This window comes from Lolium rigidum, chromosome 7, assembly GCF_022539505.1.
Source record: "Lolium rigidum isolate FL_2022 chromosome 7, APGP_CSIRO_Lrig_0.1, whole genome shotgun sequence".
NCBI classification, from domain to species: Eukaryota; Viridiplantae; Streptophyta; class Magnoliopsida; order Poales; family Poaceae; genus Lolium; species Lolium rigidum.
Genome location: NC_061514.1, coordinates 53,220,150 through 53,245,359, shown reverse-complemented (window position 1 = coordinate 53,245,359; position 25,210 = coordinate 53,220,150). Strand labels below are relative to the sequence as shown.

Genomic DNA, 25,210 nt, shown 5'->3' with positions numbered 1-25,210 from the left:
TCTACAAGATTAGTTAAGTCAAATAGTGGTAGATGCTAACTTCGTCTTCACGCTAAACCCATGGAATCTGTATTAGTTAAGCAGTCTGATCAAGCTCGACTGCTTTCAGCACATGGCAGATTATATATGACATTGATCCAAGCATCGATCTGCAGATCAAAAGCCAATATGACACCTAGGATTGCAGGGGCCATGAGAAAAATAATAAATACAAGAGCCTAGTAAAACATCTAGGAGACCAACTACAGCTATTAGTTATTTTGATTGATGCACTGCATGAACTTCAGACTTGAGCCTACCTTGATCTCCTTTTTTGCATCGGCATGGTTACAGTGTAGGAAAAATTTGCTGCTGCGGCCGCTACCCCATATGGACATGAAAAATGTCAAAATACATGAAATCCTTACAAAAAACCACACAAAGCAACCAAGAACAGGGTACAGCAGAGCTGGTCAAATGTTAATTGATCACCGAGCAAGCAAGCTCCTTGCAAGATGCTATGCTACATTCTTTTTTTGAAGAACAGGCAACCAGCATGTCAGTTGTATTAAGATATGAAAAATCTTCACAGGTACAACGCGGAGACTAGCATGACCTTTACATGAGAAACCATAACTATACAAGAGACCATTTTTCCTCCAAAATATTATAATTATTGCACCAAAACAACAAGAGACTGATTTTCCTTCAACACGAGGCTTCACATGTTACCGTTCAAAATAGGTGTCGTGGTTTCCGCTCAAGTTTGAATAAAAACTACGGCACTTATTATGGACCCGAGGGAGTAGAAGTTCATTCTGCACCACCTCATAACTAAGCAGGCATCCTCTTAAAAAAACTAAGCATGTATTCTTATGCTGTACCAGATCCCTCTTTTTTTTCTTCTTATGAGAAAAGTACGAGATTATTTGGGAAATTCATATTTTTCTGATTTAGCTTCAGAGATGGATCGGGAGATTTGGAGTTTGAGAGGCTCATAGATAACTGCGTTCGCTGCGCCGATCATTTCTTTTGGCGAGCTAAATCCGTCGGTGATGTGGGGTGGCTTTCGGACACCTCCACCTCAAGACCGTCAAGTGCAGCCCCGCCTATCGTCGACGCTACACCATGGCCACGGAGTCCCCCAAGTAGACCAACAACACAAAACCCCGCCATATATGTCAAGGTGAACTCTTTCCTCTCTATGGTCGACCTCAACACCAACTTGAATGGTATGCTACCTCATGCCTATCATCATTGTGTCTATAGGTGCCGACATCGACAAGGATCAAGAGAGAAGGAACTCCCATGGTGCAAGGAAGAGAGAAGAAGAAGAAGGAAAGAAGAGAAGAAGGAAGAGGAAGAAGAGGCGGGAGGAAGAGGCCCAGCCTGGCCGGTCCAGGACCCGGTCAGACCGGACCCACAACCGGGTCATCCGGTCCCAGGCCCGGTCAACCGGGCGCCCAACCGGATTCCCTGCCTCGTACCGGAAGGCGACCGAAAACTTCGCAAGTTCCCGGTTGGCGCCCGGTCGACCGGACCCAGGACCGGACCACCCGGTCACAGGCCCGGTCTGACCGGATCCCAAACCGGATTGCACGGGTTCGACTCGACCGGAACGGCCCGAGTCGGTCCACCACTTACCTGTTCGACCCAAGCTGCCTTGTATGCCTATATAAGCACCTAGGTCACCCCCTTAGCTCCTAAGACAAGATTTAGGCTTAGAGATGACTTTGAGCTTTGTCTCCCTAGGGTTTCATCCCCTTTGTATCCAAGGCAACCCTTGATGGATGTATGGATTTGTGAGTGTGAGATTCTAGTGCTACCCACTCTCTCTCCCACTCCTTGATTCATCTCCCTCACCGATCTCTCACACCGGGATTCTACCCCGCGTCTCTCCCGGGTTGATTCTATTGGCGTGGTTCATCGAGCCACGAGGGTAACTATCGATTGTATCGGGTTGGTGTGCGTGCGTGAGTTCCTCGTGTTCTTCGTGTTCATCGTGTTCTTCGCGCTCTCCCTCTCTTCCCTCTTTGGATTTCGGGTCAACCGCAAGATCGGACCACAAACGGGGTCTTAGACCTCATCAGTCGGTCTGAGAGTAAAACAAGTGATTTACGCGAGAAGCGAAGAGAGAATCGAATCCACTAACTTCTCGGATGAGTTTCTTGATGTTGGTAGCTTTGGGAACTCCAAGGGCAATGTGCGCAAGGTCCATGGCCGGAAAATATGCTTTGCACATAATCAGGGCACGAGCAGCGGAGCCACGGGCATAGAATTCCTGCCAAAATTATAGTAAAAAGTATTAGCACCATATGAAAGAAAAGATGAAAGGATTTATCAGAAGAGATTTGGGTGGATGAAAAATGAAAATTCTCCTCCAAAACAGAGTATAAATGAATCATTATTACAGAAGTTTTGGAAAACTAAATTTCGTTTGCCAAAATGCTTTACATTTAGGAACAGAGGTAACAATTGAAATTCAAGATTTGGTTCCTGATTAGGAACAAATCTTGAGCTGTTGTTAGTCAATGCACATGTGTTACTTCTGCGCAGTTATATCTCACTACTACAAGAGCTCAGTTCATAGGGCTTGTGCGTATCCCTAGATTCTCAATTTGGCTAACATAATATAAATTTTACAACATAAAAATTATATCATTATAAAGTAGGGAATCTAAGCCTTTTAATTATATATATTTTGTAGTATATATTTTATATTATTATTGTTAAATTTAAGGTATAAGAGATACACACAAACCCTATGAACCGGGACGGAGGGAGGAGTCACTACGAAGTTGCGCGGGACTTATCGCCATGAGTCACCACATACTGTACGAAAGTACACAGTCAAGTGTGAGTATCTAAGCTGGACCGTCACCACAAATTCTATAGATGGTACCGGTCAACATGTGTGCCTTATTTTTCCGCTCCGTATATGTTACCGGTCACCACAATATAGAAGCTGGATTTTGGCTTGACATCTGTGGCTCTAATCAAGGGCCGTTGTACGTGGGTCTTACTTTTCAAGCACACATGTTACGACGTCGAGCTGCAGTTTGGAATAATGTTCCATCCGAAGTGTATTTGACATTTCCTTGGTGAAATGGTGAGTGGTGAGTACAACCAACCCGAGCGAGGCTATAGCCTGAATGTACTTAAGAGCGCTGAACAAGAGTACATCCAATCCTATTTAACAATCACTCCGTCAATGGAACATTATTCCAAACTGCAGCTCGACAACCAGAGGCAGTGGAGCACAAGGGAACCATGCCGCGCCGAAGCGGGCATCGTGCACGCCGAAACGGCTATGATGAAATGGCAGTTTCATCAGACTTCCTAGAAGCCCCGAGGTCTTCTTCCCCATGCTGGCTACGAGCAAATTGCAGTTTCCACCAGCTTCAGTGTGAGTTTATGTAACGATTGCCAGTTCTACGGTATTTTTTTCTGCAGTTTTCATCACTTCCATGTCTAATTTTTCTGCACATTTCACCCGTTCTTTGTTAATGCACTGCTTAGCTCAGCTGATAGCAAAACTGACGGTTGGATGCCACATATGAATACCCTGAGTTTATGCACATAATTCATCAAACTTGGAAAAATTGCAGAAAACGATTATCCATTTGAAAGATATGTTTTTGTGTTGCACTATAGGCCGCCATAGGTCCAATTTATATGAAGCGTTAGTGATTATTTCGAAATGTTTTGTTTATTTAGTTTTGCAGAAGAGATATAAATCATTTGAAAATTATTGGTTGTCTAAATATTATGATTCTTAATGCTTGTAGGTTGTAGTAGATTTATTTTGATCCAACAATTATAAAATGTGCCAAGAAACCATATACCATGAGTTATCGATAAAATTTGTCACCCGTTGGACCTAAGATAGTGGAGCACGTCGAAGTAGACACTGATTTATAAAAAAAATATAGCTGGATTAACTGAGCTAAGCCATGGACTAGCAAAAAACTGGTGAAATATGCAGCAGATTAAACGTAGGACATGTGGAAACTACAAAGATTGTACCGAAGGTGGTGATTTCGATGAGGCCAACATCTACGTTGTCTAGGTCAAAGAAAAAACTTAATATATAACCGACACAACAATAAGTCCTTTAAGGAAAGCACTAATAGCAAAAATAGCTAACCTTTTCTTGCGGGTAAAACAGATCTTCATTAAGTAGAAATGGCTACAAAAAAACTCTTAATCCAACTTCTGAATAACAACATCGGGGCTAGAACTGAGCTAAAATTTGAGACTCTGTGAACTGAGGTCCTTTTTTTTTGGAGTCTCTAAAGTGTGCAGAGTCACCCACCCTAAAACTGCAAGCTTCATGCTAATCTATCAGGTGGGGCTCATTCATTACTCCCTCCGGTTTAAAGTACTAGTTGCCTAAGAATAAATGTATCTAGACATATGTTTTTTTGGGTAATTATTTTAAGCCAGAGGGTGTATTACATGTAGAGATGAATGGACCGGGTCGGATCAGATTTTTCTATTACCATATTTATAGCATATTTTTTCGACGGATTTGCAGCGGATCAGATAATTATTGGTTACTGATTCAACTCCAGGAATATGAGACAAGACTCGGAGCAGAAACAGAGGTGGCTCGCAAAAAAATTTAATCAAATATATACGCGCACAAGTAAGTTCGTAAACCGTACAAGAAATTTAATTGATTAAACAAGTTCAAAAAAATGCTCATGTTCAATAGAATGACTATATACATGAGCTATTGTTTAATGGACGAACTCGGCAGCTCATTAACTACTACACATGTTCTATTAGCTTTAAAATTTTGGATCAAAATCAGATTGTTGGGACAAGACCATTGGATAATTCAAATAATTTTGAGATACGGATATCTAGAGGCAATTTAGCATACCACATCCTATATTGTATCCGCTATCAAGTTTGAAATCATTTATCCTTGTCCCCATCTCTCACCTCCCTTTTAAGTGAGGCTTTTTTTGACAAATATAACCTTGGGGCAAAATTAATGCCTCATCAATCCCTCGACAAACTATTTAGAAATCTGAACCTCAACTTGGACGCTAATGAGGATGCAGCCTAATTTGTGCCAAGATGATGACTGCTCATAGTAGGAGTAACATCACACATCTCAAGGCATTTTGGTGACATGACATGCTAATAAATGAAAAAAGTGAGTGAGAGTGGTAACTAGCTATATTACCATAAGAGCAATTCCAATAGTATAGCCAACTGTTGGCTATAACAAGATGTCATATCATTTGTAGTCATCATATAGCTAACATGTACAATAGTTGGCTATAAGAATGTAGTACTTTACTAATATATGGCCCATCTTTCACTCTCACAATGTGCCTAGGAGCACGTGCAAGAGCTGGCTATTGCATAGTAGCCCACCTCCCTTCTCTCTCCTCTTCCCTCTCCTCCAACTCATCTAAAATATATTATTTAATGTCTTATAGTCAGCTGACTGGACTCTATTATACTTGCTCTAAGGCTGCTCATAGTGGGGAGTAACTTAGACTAGTAACATATGCCATGTTACTAGTCTAGGTTACTACCTTCATAGTGGGTAGTAACTTATATGTGATGTCATGCATTCTGTCATTTATTATGTTGTAGACTTATTTTACATTGGGTGTGTGATGTTATGGTAACATAGCTAGTTACCACATCATTCTCTTTCTTCATTTATTGGCATGGCATGTCATCAAAATGCATTGAGATGTGTGATGTTACTAGCTATGTTACTCCCACTATGAGCAATCTAAGACTACCCACAATGGGAGTATCATAGGTAGTATCATGCATTCCATGCATGCAAAATGCTAATGTGGCAGTGCTATTAAGAAGGAGAGAGAGGATTGATGGCGTGTAACTCACACGTTCGTTGGGAACCCCAAGAGGAAGGTATGATGCGCACATCAGCAAGTTTTCCCTCAGAAAGAAACCAAGGTTTATCGAACCAGGAGGAGCCAAGAAGCACGTTGAAGGTTGATGGCGGCGGGATGTAGTGCGGCGCAACACCGGAGATTCCGGCGCCAACGTGGAACCTGCACAACACAACCAAAGTACTTTGCCCCAACGAAACAGTGAGGTTGTCAATCTCACCGGCTTGCTGTAACAAAGGATTAACCGTATTGTGTGGAAGATGATTGTTTGCGAGAAAACGAGTAAAGAACAAGTATTGCGAGCAGATTTGTATTTCGAGTATAAAAGAATGGACCGGGGTCCACAGTTCACTAGAGGTGTCTCTCCCATAAGATAAAAGCATGTTGGGTGAACAAATTACAGTCGGGCAATTGACAAATAGAGAGGGCATAACAATGCACATACATGTCATGATAAATATAGTGAGATTTAATTGGGCATTACGACAAAGTACATAGACCGCCATCCAGACATGCATCTATGCCTAAAAAGTCCACCTTCAGGTTATCATCGGAACCCCTTCCGGTATTAAGTTGCAAAACAACAGACAATTGCATTAAGTATGGTGCGTAATGTAATCAACAACTACATCCTTAGACATAGCATCAATGTTTTATCCCTAGTGGCAACAACACATCCACAACCTTAGAACTTTACTGTCACTGCCCCCAGATATCAATGGAGGCATGAACCCACTATCGAGCATAAATACTCCCTCTTGGAGTTAAGAGCAAAAACATGGCCAGAGCCTCTACTAATAACGGAGAGCATGCAAGATCATAAACAACACATAGGTAATAACTTGATAATTAACATAACATAGTATTCTCTATCCATCGGATCCCGACAAACACAACATATAGTATTACAGATAGATGATCTTGATCATGTTAGGCAGCTCACAAGATCCAACAATGAAGCACAATGAGGAGAAGACAACCATCTAGCTACTGCTATGGACCCATAGTCCAGGGGTGAACTACTCACTCATCACTCCGGAGGCGACCATGGCGGTGAAGAGTCCTCCGGGAGATGAATCCCCTCTCCGGCAGGGTGCCGGAGGAGATCTCCGAATCCCCCGAGATGGGATTGGCGGCGGCGGCGTCTGCGTAAGGTTTTCCGTATCGTGGCTCTCGGTATCGGGGGTTTCGCGACGGAGGCTTTAAGTAGGCGGAAGGGCACGCGGGGGCCACACGAGGGCCCCACACCACAGGTCGGCGCGGCCGGGGCCTGGGCCGCGCCGCCCTAGTGTGGCGGCGCCTCGTGGCCCCACTTCGACTCCTCTTCGGTCTTCTGGAAGCTTCGTGGCAAAATAGGACCCTGGGCGTTGATTTCGTCCAATTCCGAGAATATTTCGTTACTAGGATTTCTGAAACCAAAAACAACAGAAAACAACAACTGGCTCTTCGGCATCTTGTTAATAGGTTAGTTCCAGAAAATGCACGAATATGACATAAAGTGTGCATAAAACATGTAGATATCATCAATAATGTGGCATGGAACATAAGAAATTATCGATACGTCGGAGATGTATCAGCATCCCCAAGCTTAGTTCTGCTCGTCCCGAGCAGGTAAAACGATAACAAAGATAATTTCTGAAGTGACATAGCATCATAACCTTGATCATACTATTTGTAAACATATGTAATGAATGCAGCGATCAAAACAATGGTAATGACATGAGTAAACAAGTGAATCATAAAGCAAAGACTTTTCATGAATAGTACTTCAAGCATCAATAAGTCTTGCATAAGAGTTAAATCATAAAGCAATAAATGAAAGTAAAGGTATTGAAGCAACATAAAGGAAGATTAAGTTTCAGCGGTTGCTTTCAACTTGTAACATGTATATCTCATGGATAATTGTCAACATAGAGTAATATAACAAGTGCAATATGCAAGTATGTAGGAATCAATGCACAGTTCACACAAGTGTTTGCTTCTTGAGGTGGAGAGAGATAGGTGAACTGACTCAACATAAAAGTAAAAGAATGGTCCTTCAAAGAGGAAAGCATCGATTGCTATATTTGTGCTAGAGCTTTTATTTTGAAAACATGAAACAATTTTGTCAACGGTAGTAATAAAGCATATGAGTTATGTAAATTATATCTTACAAGTTGCAAGCCTCATGCATAGTATACTAATAGTGCCCGCACCTTGTCCTAATTAGCTTGGACTACCGGATCATCGCAATACATATGTTTTAACCAAGTGTCACAATGGGGTACCTCCATGCCGCCTGTACAAAGGTCTAAGGAGAAAGCTCGCATTTTGGATTTCTCGCTTTTGATTATTCTCAACTTAGACATCCATACCGGGACAACATGGACAACAGATAATGGACTCCTCTTTAATGCATAAGCATGTGGCAACAATTATTATTCTCATATGAGATTGAGGATATATGTCCAAAACTGAAACTTCCACCATGAATCATGGCTTTAGTTAGCGGCCCAATGTTCTTCTCTAACAAAATGCATGCTCCAACCATTAAGGTGGTAGATCTCTCTTACTTCGGACAAGACGGACATGCATAGCAACTCACATGATATTCAACAAAGAATAATTGATGGCGTCCCCAGAAACATGGTTATCGCACAACAAGCAACTTAATAAGAGATAAAGTGCATAAGTACATATTCAATACCACAATTGTTTTTAGGCTATTTTGTCCCATGAGCTATATATTGCAAAGGTGAATGATGGAATTTTAAAGGTAGCACTCAAGCAATTTACTTTGGAATGGCGGATAAATACCATGTAGTAGGTAGGTATGGTGGACACAAATGGCATAGTGGTTGGCTCAAGGATTTTGGATGCATGAGAAGTATTCCCTCTCGATACAAGGCTTAGGCTAGCAAAGTTATTTGAAACAAACACAAGGATGAACGGTGCAGCAAAACTCACATAAAAGACATATTGTAAACATTATAAGACTCTACACCAACTTCCTTGTTGTTCAAAACTCAATACTAGAAATTATCTAGACTCTAGAGAAACCAAATATGCAAACCAAATTAGCAAGCTCTAAGTGTTTCTTCATTAATAGGTGCAAAGTATATGATGCAAGAGCTTAAACATGAGCACAACAATTGCCAAGTATCAAATTATCCAAGACATTTTAGAATTACTACATGTAGTATTTTCCAATTCCAACCATATAACAATTTAACGAAGAAGAAACTTCGCCATGAATACTATGAGTAAAGCCTAAGGACATATTTGTCCATATGCTACAGCGGAGCGTGTCTCTCTCCCATACAGTGAATGCTAGGATCCATTTTATTCAAACAAAAAAAAACAAAAACAAACCGACGCTCCAAGCAAAGTACATAAGATGTGACGGAATAAAAATATAGTTTCGGGGAGGAACTCTGATAATGTTGTCGATGAAGAAGGGGATGCCTTGGGCATCCCCAAGCTTAGACGCTTGAGTCTTCTTAGAATATGCAGGGGTGAACCACCGGGGCATCCCCAAGCTTAGAGCTTTCACTCTCCTTGATCATATTGTATCATACTCCTCTCTTGATCCTTGAAAACTTCCTCCATACCAAACTCGAAACAACTCATTAGAGGGTTAGTGGACAATAAAAATTAACATGTTCAGAGGTGACACAATCATTCTTAACACTTCTGGACATTGCATAAAGCTACTGGACATTAATGGATCAAAGAAATTCATCCAACATAGCAAAAGAGGCAATGCGAAATAAAAGGCTGAATCTGTTAAAACAGAACAGTCCGTAAAGATGGATTTTATTGAGGCACCAGACTTGCTCAAATGAAAATGCCCAAATTGAATGAAAGTTGCGTACATATCTGCGGATCACTCACGTAAATTGGCTTAATTTTCTGAGTTACCTACAGAGAATTAGACCCAGATTCGTGACAGCAAAGAAATCTGTTTCTGCGCAGTAATCCAAATCTAGTACTTACTTTACTATCAAAGACTTTACTTGGCACAACAAAACTCAAAACTAAGATAAGGAGAGGTTGCTACAGTAGTAAACAACTTCCAAGACTCAAATATAAAACAAAAATACTGTAGTAAAAATATGGGTTGTCTCCCATAAGCGATTTTCTTTAACGCCTTTCAGCTAGGCGCAGAAAGTGTGTATCAAGTATTATCAAAGGGTGGTGCATCTACAGCGGGGTTTGGAGTTTTCTCAACCAAGCATAGTATATTGGATACATAAGTTTCAGCGTCTCCCTTTTCATTAGTCTTGGGCTTGCTACTCTCATCGAACAAATTTTCGGGAACAAGCCAAGCATAGTTATTTTCTAGTGCATCATTCATAGCTAGGAGTTTACATAGTATTGGTGCTTTGATCTCCCCACCATCATTAATATTATTAGTGTACCTTATTCTATCCATGTCCATTTTTTCAAGGAGACCAACAAAATTAGTATGAGAACCAAGCATATTAAATTTAGCAAAGACCTTTCTAGCCTCTCTTGCTAGACCACCAAATTCTCTAAGAAGGGTTTCTAAAACAAAATCTTTCTTTTCCCCCTCTTCCATATCACCGAGTGTAAGAAACATATGTTGGATTATAGGATTGAGATTAACAAATTTAGTTTCCAACATGCGAACTAAAGCAGCAGCAGCAATTTCATAAGTAGGAGCAAGTTCTACCAAGTGTTTATCTTCAAAATCTTCAACGGTACTAACATGATTGAAAAATTCTTCTATATTGTTTCTCCCAATTATAGACCCGCGTCCTACCGGCATGTTTTTAACGGTAAAATTAAGAGGAAACATAATGCAATAAGTAAAGTAAATACAAGTAACTAATTTTTTGTGTGTTTTTGATATAGCAAACAAGATAGTAAATAAAGTAGAGCTAGCAACTAATTTTTTTGTGTTTTGATATAATGCAGCAAACAAAGTAGTAATTAAAATAAAACAAGACAAAAACAAAGTAAAGAGATTGGGAAGTGGAGACTCCCCTTGCAGCGTGTCTTGATCTCCCCGGAAACGGCGCCAGAAAAAGAGCTTGATGGCGTGTAACTCACACGTTCGTTGGGAACCCCAAGAGGAAGGTATGATGCGCACATCAGCAAGTTTTCCCTCAGAAAGAAACCAAGGTTTATCGAACCAGGAGGAGCCAAGAAGCACGTTGAAGGTTGATGGCGGCGGGATGTAGTGCGGCGCAACACCAGAGATTCCGGCGCCAACGTGGAACCTGCACAACACAACCAAAGTACTTTGCCCCTACGAAACAGTGAGGTTGTCAATCTCACCGGCTTGCTGTAACAAAGGATTAACCGTATTGTGTGGAAGATGATTGTTTGCAGAAAACAGTAAAGAACAAGTATTGCGAGCAGATTTGTATTTCCAGTATAAAAGAATGGACCGGGGTCCACAGTTCACTAGAGGTGTCTCTCCCATAAGATAAAAGCATGTTGGGTGAACAAATTACAGTCGGGCAATTGAAAAATAGAGAGGGCATAACAATGCACATACATGTCATGATAAATATAGTGAGATTTAATTGGGCATTACGACAAAGTACATAGACCGCCATCCAGCATGCATCTATTCCTAAAAAGTCCACCTTCAGGTTATCATCGGAACCCCTTCCAGTATTAAGTTGCAAAACAACAGACAATTGCATTAAGTATGGTGCGTAATGTAATCAACAACTACATCCTTAGACATAGCATCAATGTTTTATCCCTAGTGGCAACAGGCACATCCACAACCTTAGAACTTTACGTCACTCGTCCCGGATATCAATGGAGGCATGAACCCACTATCGAGCATAAATACTCCCTCTTGGAGTTAAGAGCAAAAACTTGGCCGAGCCTCTACTAATAACGGAGAGCATGCAAGATCATAAACAACACATAGGTAATAACTTGATAATTAACATAACATAGTATTCTCTATCCATCGGATCCCGACAAACACAACATATAGTATTACAGATAGATGATCTTGATCATGTTAGGCAGCTCACAAGATCCAACAATGAAGCACAATGAGGAGAAGACAACCATCTAGCTACTGCTATGGACGCATAGTCCTGGGGTGAACTACTCACTCATCACTCCGGAGGCGACCATGGCGGTGAAGAGTCCTCCGGGAGATGAATCCCCTCTCCGGCAGGGTGCCGGAGGAGATCTCCAGAATCCCCCGATATGGGATTGGCGGCGGCGGCGTCTCTGTAAGGTTTTCCGTATCGTGGCTCTCGGTACTGGGGGTTTCGCGACGGAGGTTTTAAGTAGGCGGAAGGGCAACGCGGGGGGCCACACGAGGGCCCCACACCACAGGTCGGCGCGGCCAGGGCCTGGGCCGCGCCGCCCTAGTGTGGTGGCGCCTCGTGGCCCCACTTCAACTCCTCTTCGGTCTTCTGGAAGCTTCGTGGCAAAATAGGACCCTGGGCGTTGATTTCGTCCAATTCCGAGAATATTTCGTTACTAGGATTTCTGAAACCAAAAACAGCAGAAAACAGCAATCGGCTCTTCGGCATCTTGTTAATAGGTTAGTTCCAGAAAATGCACGAATATGACATAAAGTGTGCATAAAACATGTAGATATCATCAATAATGTGGCATGGAACATAAGAAATTATCGATACATCGGAGACGTATCAAGGATACTAGTATCATAGGTAGATACAGTATCATAGCACATACTACTAGAAAATTAATGTCAAGTAAATCTTGTACATCTATTTGCATTGAGATTCTACAAAACAATTAATATATGGAGACTATGATACTAGTATATGATACCATACATTGTGAGATAGTAACATGTATTACTATCATATGCATGATACTTCTATATGATACTATGCATTCTGACTAGTCTAACATCACACACCTCAAGATAAGATGAGTCTACAACATAATAAATGATAATACATGACACCACATATAAGTTACTATCAACTAAAGGTAGTAAGCGGTGTTTTGGAACATGGGTCCATATGCTCTCTATATTTCGAAATGCATATTACATACATTTTAAATTTTTTTTAAATTGAAACTAAAAGTTCGCACGTACATCTTCACGTGCTACGTGCTCACAAAGTCGTTTCATAAAAAATCGACTTACCATGTGACGTGTGTAAAAAAGACAAAATTCAGTGCTAAAAATAGTGCTTTTCACAAAATAAACTTTCTCTTTTTTATATAGACCACACAAAATATTGGTTTTTCGTGAGACTTGACGAACGCACGTATATTATGAAGATGTACATGTAGAATTTTTTGTTCAAATTTTTTAACATTTCAAAATATAATTTTTTAGTAGAGGGAGCATACGCACCCGGGAGCCGAATTGAATTTCCGGACTATTAACATGGTGTTGTCAAAGGTCAGATTTGTAAGAGGAAAAAAAATACCCCGCCGCCGGTCCCCTGCTAAGCCTCCGTCCCCGCCTCCAGCAACCACGGTACTCCAGGCATGCGCCGCCCCAGCTCTATTTGGGAATCCCCTCGTGCACGGATGCAAGATAGTGTCTGTGGGAGATGCAGCTCCTCCTCTGAGCCGCTGCCCACCTCCCGATTAATGCCGCCGCTGCCTCGGTCGATGACGCAGAGGCCGGGCAGGCGCTGTGGTGCGAGCCGAGGCCGATGGTGCGGGCCTGGCCATGGACGACGCCTGCGGCTCCGGCGCTCCGCTGAATACTAGTCCATCCAGGCCGCCGGCGTCTGCTCCCAGCCGGACACCGTGCTTGCCCACGCCTCCTACGACATTCAACAGCTACTGGCAGATGACCCAAGTATGTGAGTACCCACATTTGCTCCTCATTATCGAATCTTGATTTATCATCTTGGGCACAAAGAGACTGCAGATTGATCGATGAGCGACTTTGTTGATTCCATCATATTATTAAGGCCACAATGCACTGCGGTTTTCGTGAGTACTACAGTCCGACTGATACTCTGCTCTTCAGGATGCTGCTCGTTTTCCCTTTAACTTTCATCTTGTTCTGCACAATTTGTTTTCGTTAACAATTTAGCAGTCTGATTAAGCATAACTGCTTTAGCGCATAGCAGAATCATCTAAGCACCTGCAGATCACAAGTGAAGATGACAACTAGGATTGTAGGAGGAAATAAATACAAGAAATCTTTGTGAAAAATCAGACAGAACAAGCAAGAACAAGATACAGCAGAGCTTGTCAACTAATCACGGAACAATCAAGACTTGTAAGGGAAATATATTACACCGTTTACAGGGAACATGCAACTGCCACATCTTTCAGTCTTCCCCATTAATATATCAAAATTCACTATGAACAAGTACATCGCCGAGACTGGCACAGCTTTTACGCAAGAAACTGGACCTATACATGGGACAACTCTTCCTTCATCTCGAGGCTTCACATCTCCACCTAACTAATTTTAGTTCCTTCTGCACCGCGGCATAGTTAGACAGGGCATTTATACTGCAGCAGATCATATTTATTTATCTATCAAGGAAAGCTTGTGATCCTTTAGGAACCCTTAGTGTTCTGATTTAACAGTCAAAGATGGATCGCTAGTTTGGAGTTTGAGAGGCTCGTAGATAACGGCATTCACTGCACCAACCATTTCTTTTTGGGAGCTATATCCATCAGTTTGAGAGTAGAACAAGTGATTTATCTTGCACATCTTCCAAAACAGCTCCTTGCATGGCCTAGGAACAACACTGTCTTCCTTTAGAACCAACCTCAGCAAGTCTTTCCGACATGAAGCTATATACTCCTCAATTGTCTTTTTAGCTGATTCTGAGGACATGAAACCACCACTGTGAAGAACAAGTAGTGAGACACTATTCACTTTTCCCTGGCTGCCCTCCCTCTGCAGGATTTGGTAAAAAAAATGTCATAATCTCCAAAAAATGCATACGAGTTTAAACAAGAACGGTCAGTATTATTGTTTTCTTACTCTTTGATAATTCAACACAAAAGGCCTAAGGGTATTGTATGGATGTATATTTCCCATCCTGTATGTGTGACTGGATACCATAGACCATAATGCACATATTTGAGTATTATTTGGAAGTATATTTACCCTCCCTGCTTGTATATGTATCCCCTTAATTTAATAAAATATATATCATCAAAGACTGCTACAGTTTTTTGGCAAACAATAATGCATATGTTTCGCTACAGTTCCATATGTAGCTGAAAATATACTACGACCCAAATGAGGTATTTGTTCAGCGACTATAAAAACGAAGTTGATGCACCATTTTTTATCTAAAATCCAACAAAATAAGTTATGTTGGTCTTCTTTTTCTTCACTTAACGTGAAATTTATTTCTATGGCCTCAACCATTGAAAAATTTAAACCATTTTCTCGGAACTTATAGTCCACTAGACTTAAATATGCTACATGCTAGAAAGATAATTTACGTGTAATGATATGTGAAATAACTTGCTATAACATCGAACAGAATCATATTTCTTAATAGCTATAACAAATTTTTATGTGTTTGAACGCAGTTTACAAGGATACAATCATTTTGTCATAAAGCGATCCATATACGTACCTCATATCCTTGAATGTCATTCAGGAGACGACAACAGATGTTCATTAGCCTGATTAACTCATTGTACTCTTGATCTTTGACAACCAACTCCGAAAGCTCTTGCCCGACAAAGTACAATGACGCGGGTATAATAGGCCCCAGTCCATATGAGAGATTTGCATTTGTCATGTACTCATTAATTGTCGGCACATACTGACTCGTCACCCATTCTGCCTCAGCTGACATGGACCTCAATGTTTCTATCCACTACAGATGAAATTTAACTCATTATAAAAATCATGAATTTCAACATGCAATACATAACATGATACAATTCATAATGATGGGATCATATATGGAACTCACCAATTCTATCATGTGCTTCCTAACATCACGGTTTTGTAGAGCAGAAGCGCTTTCCCCGAGCTGATTCACTGTAGTATAGATAGCAAAAAATAATATTTCTACACTCTCAGAGTAAAATTGAAGTTCTTGGTGCTCATCCCACCTAAGACAACAAAGCAAGCCAGACAACTTGTTAACAAGTGCACAAGAAACAAGCACCTAACAAAAAGCAGCCGAAGAGATCAAGATAAGGAACTATACTTTTCGACTAATGATATCAGATTTTCTATCTCTTCTTTTGATCCCGCGACATCGAAGAAGTCATCAACAATAGTTATGAGAACGGAAGTTTTGGCAAATGAAATGCGAGCTTCAGATAGTTCCGGAGCGAACATGGTGCCGGAAGCAGAGAGGTAGCAATATGCCTGCTTCTGCCTTGCAAATTGTAGCTGGTCTATCCTGTTCTCTTTCACCCAACTGTTGGAAAAAAAATGCGAACTTATAAGAAAGGAAGTTGATGACATAAGTTGATAACATAACACACAATTTACCTTTCAACATGCACGAGTTCAGCCTGGTAAGCAAACTGAGAGAAGGTGAAATCTTCAACAGCCAAAGCAAGATGGTCTTTGTTAGCAAGGCATGGCCTGATGCAGTAAAAACTTGTTGTTAGAAAAAAAAAATCAATTGAGACTTATAAATGTTGTGGGTTTGACATTTTTAGAAGAATGTTTTTACCGGATAATTGCAAATAAATAGACTCTAAAAAAGTACATGCTCAATCATAGGTTCGAATTATATCACCCCAATTATTACTTCTTTCTTCTTTGTGGGAACATCAAAGAGATGACTCGGGAGTATTTGGATACAATAACATTAGTTGAAGTTATTTTTTGGAAATTATGAACATCGATCGTAGGACTTTGTGGACTGAGTTATTAATTTAATTAGATGCAAACTACTTTTGGGGGTGAGAATCTTACAAGTACGATGTCTTGAACATCTGATAACCCTGAGCATCAAAATGTTCAATACTCCTCCTGTGGTCTAGACGTTCCATTGTGGCATAAAATGGAAACTTGAGAGCATACTCCACCTGAAATAACAGACACATATAATTAAGTGTAAACCAAACCCTTAATCAAATCTAGGATCAATAATTTGTGAATTATATTTTTTGCTCCAAGCACCTCTGTGAAGACCGGAACCATATCCACATCATTAGAACTCATCTTTTCCTTTAAGAAGTTGCTTGACCAATAGCCTATGTTATCAAGGATCGTTTCATTTTTTGAAACACTAACTGTTGAAGCCTTCTGTAGTTCTAGTAAAGATTTTGTATCATTCAGATACCCTTGAAGTGTACTACGGAAAGCAGAGGCTTCAGCAAGATGAGATAGTTCATCTGAGTGAAATTGGAACTTGTGAGTTAAATCAACACTGAAGATAAAAGTTGTAACACAAGTATTCTACCCTAAGGAAATACCTGAGGAAACATCATATCCATTCATCCTTAAAATACGAAATGCCATTGCACATGTTGCTACATCCAACATGATTTCCTCATCTCTCTGTAACCAGAAACTACAAAATGGATATAGTAAATTAACAGGTCTATAAATATACATACATTAACTTTTCTCTCGGTCATTACCTATATGTCATGTCGAGGATACTCCTTATTTCGGTTGAAAAATGATGAGATATTCCAGTCTTTTCAAGCGAATCCACCATCGAAAGCTGGCAGTATATATTTATTGGGAACACTGTTGGTACTGCAAATGTTGGTTTAGACGATATTCAGCAACAGTATACAGCTTGCAAATTCATCATGGTGTAAGGTACACAACCCCACCTGAACTACCAAATTTACTAACTAGCAAATTTAGATATTGCAGGGCTTTATCATCATGATTGTATATTAATGCAGCTGCAGTAGCGGAAGGAGAGTTGAACAATGATCCATTCTTCCTCTGAAATTTCATGACTTCATTCCAATCCAACATGTCTCCTAACCCTTCAGCAATATAAGCCATGTATTCTTCTCTACCATAAGATGTATCCTCAGCAAATCTGTATGAGACACATAATAATTTTCAATTTGTTACTCACATGAGACTGAAATTATGGTTGCTACATATGGGACTGAAGTTATGATTGCTACTTTTGACATATGCAAGATAAATATCATTGTTCCCCATTTTCCATTTCAAAATTATGGTTTGTCGGAGAATCTAAATAAATACAAAAAATACAAAAAATCTTTTTCATAAAATAAAGTGAGATAAAAAAGAATCAGCTAGTGAGATTCAATTCATATTCACACATATGCATACTAACAACCAGTTAAACAAAAATGCATATATACATAATTTTCGTATAAAGGTCACTCAGCAAACCTTTTCAATTCCATCTGCCGGATGTGAAGAATGTCATCAACATAAGTTTGTTTCACGGGAAATTCCAAACCCATGGAAATGGCTAGGCTAATCATACCAGTAAAAGTAACATTGAAGCCTACAGGAGCATCAATCTGCTCATCCATAACAACCGAGAAGTTTCTGCCAATAAAATGTAGTCCTGCCACCCAAGGAAAATAAAAGGAGTCATGTGAATGTACATCATTTTATCTCAGTTACAACTTATAGGTCATCTAAGTAGAGACCTTAAAACAACAAAAGTAAATTAATGTGGTTTCATACCTCTGCTGATGTGCTCGGGACCAACATTCCATTTCTTAAGTGCAAGAATGCATGCCAATGTGGATAGGAGACTACACTTGTCGTTTGACGAGTCATATTCTCTGATACCCCAAGATCCATTATCCTGTTGGTTTTGCAATATCCATTCAACACACTGAGGGAAGCATGGAGCCTGAGGGATACCTTGCGAGGGCACCATTGCCACCCATGCTGTGTCGTATGGGGATGGTAACCATTGAGGCTCTTGGAGCTCTTTCTTTATTCTAGCCACCCTTTCCTGGATTATATGCAACATTTGATCATTGTATTTAGTTGCGCCAATAATTCCATGAGACTAGCTCAAAACATCTAGCCGAAACAAGAGTCATAAACCCTTAAAAAAAATGTTGGTCATACCTTCTTTTGCATGCTCACATTTTCTCCTACCAAACTCTTCTCAGTATATGCTGTTTGATGAAAGAATATTTTAATGTTAGCATCAATTCGATAACGTTGCTCTCATACATACATGTAATACTAGTAAATAACCCGCAATTACAAAAACAAATGCAACATATTCTAGGTGTGTGCTACTTAAGCCCCTGGCGCAGTGTGGAAGCTATTGTTACAACTCTTCTTTCTGGCCTGTCCACATCGATCCTTTGTCCACGGCCACATACCTCCTTCCCACACTACATGTACACTAGCTCCCTCCATTCTGCTAGGTGGCGTGCCATCATACTCACCTCACTGAATCCACCATTGTCAAGGAGCACCCACGTCATTGGTTCTCGAGCAGCTCACAGCCGGCATGGCATCGTAATGGGAGAAAACCAGAGGAGAGATAACTGTACTCCCTCCGATCTAAATTATTTGACTCAACTTTGTCTAGATACGAATGTATACATATGTGTATGTTGACTAGATACATATGTGTCTAGACAAAGTTGAGTCAATTAATATGAATTGGAGGGAGTACCTTTTTTTCACGCTTCCGGTTTTTTAGAAGATTATTACACATTAATAAAATAAGCATATGTTTACAATGCACACAATAGTACAATTTGGAAAGAGAGGTGTTGGCACAAGAACAAAAGGAACATGACAGAAAGCAACAAAAAAAAATACCCGCAAAAAAAATGACATTTGAGTCCATAGGATCTAGGTGAATCCTATTGACGCCTGCTACTGACCACTATCGCTGCAGAAGAAGACACGGACCACCCCCTATCCTAGATACAGGAGTGCAGGCGCATCATTGCAGATAGACTACTTTGGGAACCAAAGATGTAGCTCAATTTCCCCAATTTCCCCGTCTCAACGACGATGCAGCCCTGTGCTCCTTGGCCCATCGGCTAAGAGTACCCGATATGTGCATAGACCTTACATCCAATAGCTACACTTCCCGATATCATCAGGGACTAAGCACCGAATCCATGCGATAGACTTGTCATGTTAAGACCAGCCCACTGCCCATTTCTATATAATACAGGAATATTGACACCTCACTTCCCACTCCATGGCGCTCTTTGTAATCCATCACTGATAAACTCCCTACTTTCTACGCCCAACTATAAACCCTAGATAGCCGCACTTCGACCAGCCTCCTCATGAAGATGGTGTTCAAGGTGAAGGCATCAAGGATGTCCATGGTGTCTCAGTATCGTGTCTTCCCCCCAACATAAGCAACCCAGAATCCTTTGTTAGCATTCCTGTCCGCAAGTATGTTTTTGCTGCTTTCTCCAAGTTAATGATTTTTCTCTACTCCCTGCATCTCCCTTCTCAGATCTTCTAAGAGGATGACGGCATGCAGGTCTAGCTATGATGCAGGGTGGATGAAATGCAGAACAACGAGTTGCTCGAAAAAATCTGGGAGACAAAGGAAGAATTTCCTAAAAAACAAAGATGATCTTCCTTGACCGCAGGGTCTACTGCATGACTAGGGTCTAGGGTGTAATTTGTTTTCAAAGTTCAGATGCAAAATGAGATGTATGAAACGGATGCCATTAAGAAATGGTGTCATGTAAGAAATGAACCACATGAAAAATAGATATAAATGAAATGGTACTTTTTGTTTTGAACAATATGAAACAAACATATGTGTCCTCATTGACATGTGTGCCGCGAAAGGAATACCTGCCACACGACCTAAATTTGTATATCCCCGTGCAAGCCATAAGTGTTTCATAACAACATGGGTAGCTAAGTGTCGAGCTAGCGAAAGTTCCCTGAAAATACTTTCCGTGATGTTTTTTTTCCCTAGCAGCCTATAAGCGCCGCACAAACTGTTTCCCACCCATCTATAATTTAGCGAATGTAAGTGCCTTGTCAGACCTACGTGCTGTAATACTAATATATTAGTATGGGTAGAAGCTAATGCTTTTGGTTTGGAAACTATAATAGAGTTGGTTATGCAAAAAAAAAACAATTTTACATTGGACATAATGTGATAAATCTTAGGGCTTATTTTACGCACAACAAAATAGGAATAGACTATGAAATCTTCATAATATATTCTAAAACCGTGAAACTGATCATTTGGGGTGGACGTTGGGGTGTGCCCAAAGAAATTGAATACATTGGATGTATTTAAAAAAAATAAGGTTTACTACACAAGAAAATCAGGAAAGTACTATGAAAGGTTCATCCTTCTTTTTGTACCGCGAAAGCTTCATCTTTTGGGGTGGACGTTGGAGCCGAGGTTTCTGAGTTTTAGACTTTTAGTTGACTGCTGCACATCTTCATAGTGTGTGCTATTGAGGTGTAAAGTCTAATTTGTGTACAAATTGCAGTGTGATATATGACGCGCAACATTAAGCTAGCTTCATTATGAAAGACATCGGGCGATATTTCCGGCAATAGGATGCGAGCTCTGATTATCTAGCGACTGATTACTAACAAACACAGAACTCTAGCAAAAAAAATGTTCTAATCGAGCAAGCCAGAGGTCATTTACCTAAACAGGATGAGATCATCGTCCTAGTCCTCCTCGCGCTTATCGGGTAGAGGTGAGGAGCGCCATGACGGCCGCGAGCGAACAGTTCTCCGCGGCGTGCCTCGGAGGAAGCGTGATCTGCAGCACGGGCGGAGGCGAGGCAGAGGTGGCCTGTTCGTCGCCGATGAAACTTCGACACCGACGGCGCCGACGCCGCAGCAGGGAGAGTGTGGCCGCTAGCCGCCTGCCGGCGATGTGCCGGAAGGACGGAAGAGGCGCCCCATGCTACTCTCGGGATCGAGTTGGACAACATTGCAAGTGAGGCCGGGAGAGGATGAGGATCGATCACCGGAACTGAGAGCGGTGGAAAGTCAAGGTTCAGCGTCTGCATGTTTATATATCAGCACACTTGCCGTGATGTAGGAACACCTTACTAGGATTTTTTAGACCAATATGTCGAGATTGCTGACCGGGCCAGCTAGCCGCCGGGTTAGATGTAGCTTGTGATTTGGGTCAATGCTTGTGACCATGTGCGTCTTCGAAAAAAAGAACCGAGGATGCAGTCAGTGTATAGCTACCAAGATCGATCGTGGTGGGGCCAATCCGTCAATACATGCTTGTGACCATTCGGGTGCATGTTTTCAAAGCAGCAGCTACTTGATCTACACGACTTTCAACACGCAGGCATTTTTCCTTGGAATTCTGAAGATTGCAAAGCTAAAGAAATTGGATAAAAAGAATGTTGAACATCACTGAGAAAAAGGGAAGATCTTTAGCAACAAGTAACGCTTGTGCTCCGGTGTCCCCCCCTCGTTCGAGAAATGGTGGTGTGAAACACATTGACGGTCCGGATTGCGCGATACCGGTTGGTTTGGATACGGTGGTCCCTGTATAAAGTTTGTACTTTGTATTATACGCATTGTACGGGATGGCGTGGCAAAGTAGAGGTGATGACGTGTGATCTTGCGTGTCCGTTCCGGTAGCCTCCGTGTCCCTTGCGTGTCCCCTCCCAGTATAGAAAGGTCCCCCGCCGCATCGCCTTCTCCGTCCCCTTCCATTTCCCCCAACCGCCCCCAAATTTGGCAAAGAGCGAGAGGTGAGGAGAGAGACAGAAAACCCTAGCCCCATTCGACCACATCCATTGCCGGCGATGGAGAGGAAGGGTAGCAAGGCGGCGATGGAGAAGGAGGGGAGCAAGGCGGGGTCGGCGTCGTCGGCCGCGTTTGCGGTGCTGCATGCGGAGAATGCGGAAGCCGAGGCGTCGGCGACGGCCTCGGGAGGCTGAGCTGCTGGTGAAGGAGCCGGAGGTGGAGGATCCGAAGGAGGGCGGCGCGCGGGGTTTGGTCGCGGCGGCAGATCCGTGGAAGTCGGAGGCGAGGCGGCGGTTGTCGCGGAAGGAGTGGCGGGAGCGGCGACGCCGGTGCTCGGCGGATGATGTGGACCGAAGGCGGAGGCTGAGGAAGGCGTCGCCGTCCGTGGGCCGGCGGATGCTGGGAAGGGGAAGGAAGAGGTGGTTGTGCGGGAGGCGGAGGTAAGCGCATGTTCATCCTCTTTTACGCCCCCCTCTTTTAATTTCATTTGCATGTGTGCTTAGTGTTCCTGAAATTTGTAGAATCTTGGTTTGCACTGCATCCGTGGGTCGAATATATGTAAATGTCTGGTCCGGGAGGCAATATAATTTGATATATGTTGATCTTGGCTTTGCATTCGTTGATACAATCCTATTGAAATGACATGCATGAACCGAAGCTAGTTTTGTTAGGATTATATGTAACCTACCAGCATTTAATAATGCAAAGCGCATGAATGATATAGACAATGGTTAAATACTAGTATTTATACACACACATGCATCTAGTTGGTTCAATCATTGATGATGATTAAACACCAGGAATTAGATGATATAAATCATTATATTTTAGTTAATCCTTACTGATTTGATAATACTATAGTATTGGAGTGGTCTAGCTAGTGCGGAGAACAGAACAAAAGAGAGTGTGACATTGATGATGATGAGGATGTATCATAGTAAGAATGTAGGGCATGAAAATTAAAGGCATGAGTTGTGGCCAAGAGGATCCTAGTTATGATGTGTATGTAGCTGCCTTAAGTTATTTTAGGAGGATGTTTCATTGTTGTTCTGATTCATCATTTAGGTCATGCAAGTGTTGTCAAGATAACCTGCTAGTTGCAATGGTTGCATTGCTGATGCTTGTAATTTCATAGTTAATAGCTTGCTGTTTTGTTTAGCTCATGATGATTCAATGATGTTGCACTGCTCTGCTTTTGTTTAATTTCATAGTTAATAGCTTAGCTGTTTATCATGGGATTACCGTGCTATGATTGAAAGGATCTTGTAATGTTTAGTAGAATGAAATCATGATGAGAGAAGGTGCTACCATAATGTAAATATCAATATAATTAAAGACTAATTAAGATGATCCGTTTGGTATGCATAGTATTTGGATGACATTTTCCTATTGTGGATTAATGTGGGGACTTATGTTATTTGTATGAAGGGTGGTGAAGGGTCCAGGAAGCGGAAGCGCAAGGAGGATGAGGCTGTGCTCGCCGCTCCAGCTCGTGCCGTCCGCTCCATGCTTGCTCCGTGCCTGCTCCATGCTGCTCCAGTGCTCGCTCCGTGCTCGCTCCGTGCTCGCTCCGTGCTCGCTCCGTGCTCGCTCCGAAGTGCCTGCTCCAGAAGTGGCTGCTCCAGAAGTGCCTGGTCCAGCTTTCCCTGGTCAATATGAGCAGTTGGAGGATTCAGATGGCTCCCTGGAGGTGAGCTATACAATTTGTTCTGTAGCAATGCATGTATTTCAGTATGTTTGCTATGTATCTGTAATCTTAACTTGTTCAATTTGTTGTTGTGCAGTATGACTCCCAGGATTCATGCGAGTCCGTGGACAGCAGGAACATTTCATCCTTCTGGACCAAGTCTGTGAAGAAGCTGGATGATGGGGACCTCCCTTTCAAGAAGAGGGGAGGTACTTCGTCCATGGCACAAGGTGAAGCCCGGGGATGGCATGCTTGGTAGCCTCAGTGCAGCATCGCGAGGAGCTAGCCCATACCGGCAGCTCCAAGCGGATAAGGGCAGAGCATCAAGGGCTTCGATGGTGCTTGCTAATGAGGATGCATGATGCCTAGTTCCCGTGGATGGTGGTTGATATGTACATTTGCTTTTGGTTTATGATGTTGGAACTACTGGTGTGAGTTGTGTTGAACAATGTTTGGTTTGCATTTGAACTGAGTAGTCGGACCATCTATTATAGTGATGGTCTTAATTATCGAATCCGTGTGGATCTATGTTACTGTGTTGAATTATTATGTAGCTGATGATGCTTAGCTCTGTGTTTCATTTGGAATGATGGTGGTTTCATGTTTCATTAATTTGTCAATGAAAGCACAGCTCAAGTTTAGCAGAAGTTTGAAACATAAACAAAAAAATTGTAATCCATCATTGCAAACAAAAATGTGCATGTATTTCATTAACATGATGAGGGCCTTTGCTGAATCCTACTGTAATAGTAGTGACAAATTTGCATATAGATGGTTAGGTAACATGGCTATGATTTTAATTATATGCTAGCACATTAGGACTAATGCAAATTTAAATATAAAGCAAGTTAAATATTAAAACAAAACATCGAAATATTAGAGCACATCAGCAACAAATCATGCAAATATTAGACCAGATCAGCAATAGTCCTTGCCTGTAAATATACTAGAGCAAAGGGAAGTGTTTCGACGGAGGGGTTTTCGGACGAGAAGAGGGGGAATGTCCAAAAAATGACAAAACCACCATGGATTGGGCCAAGATTTGGCACACTTGTGAACCTTGTGATGTGAAACCTTGGTTGCTCAGTGTTTTCCCAT

The 25,210-nt window shown here is 41.6% G+C and overlaps 1 protein-coding gene across 1 annotated transcript; it reads right to left on the bottom strand.

The window, feature by feature from the left end:
* Positions 1-14,286: 14,286 nt before the first annotated feature.
* Positions 14,287-21,463, bottom strand: LOC124679045 (ent-kaur-16-ene synthase, chloroplastic-like). Its single transcript, XM_047214871.1, has 14 exons — positions 21,356-21,463; positions 18,817-18,866; positions 18,421-18,697; positions 18,118-18,298; positions 17,574-17,791; positions 17,373-17,493; positions 17,205-17,302; positions 16,909-17,123; positions 16,702-16,814; positions 16,270-16,365; positions 15,980-16,195; positions 15,740-15,881; positions 15,395-15,640; positions 14,287-14,700 (listed from the first exon to the last, which is right to left on the bottom strand). The coding sequence occupies exons 1-14, from the start codon at positions 21,372-21,374 to the stop codon at positions 14,365-14,367; spliced, it is 2,328 nt and encodes a 775-aa protein (XP_047070827.1). The 5' UTR covers positions 21,375-21,463; the 3' UTR covers positions 14,287-14,364.
* Positions 21,464-25,210: the final 3,747 nt, after the last annotated feature.

Excerpts from the sequence above, each read along its gene's own strand:
- LOC124679045 (XM_047214871.1), bottom strand. Across the intron at positions 17,792-18,117 it reads CGGCAGATGGAATTGAAAAG|ATTTGCTGAGGATACATCTT; the intron begins GTTTGCTGAGTG and ends TGTCTCATACAG. Across the intron at positions 16,196-16,269 it reads GAACTCGTGCATGTTGAAAG|TTGGGTGAAAGAGAACAGGA; the intron begins GTAAATTGTGTG and ends TTTTTCCAACAG.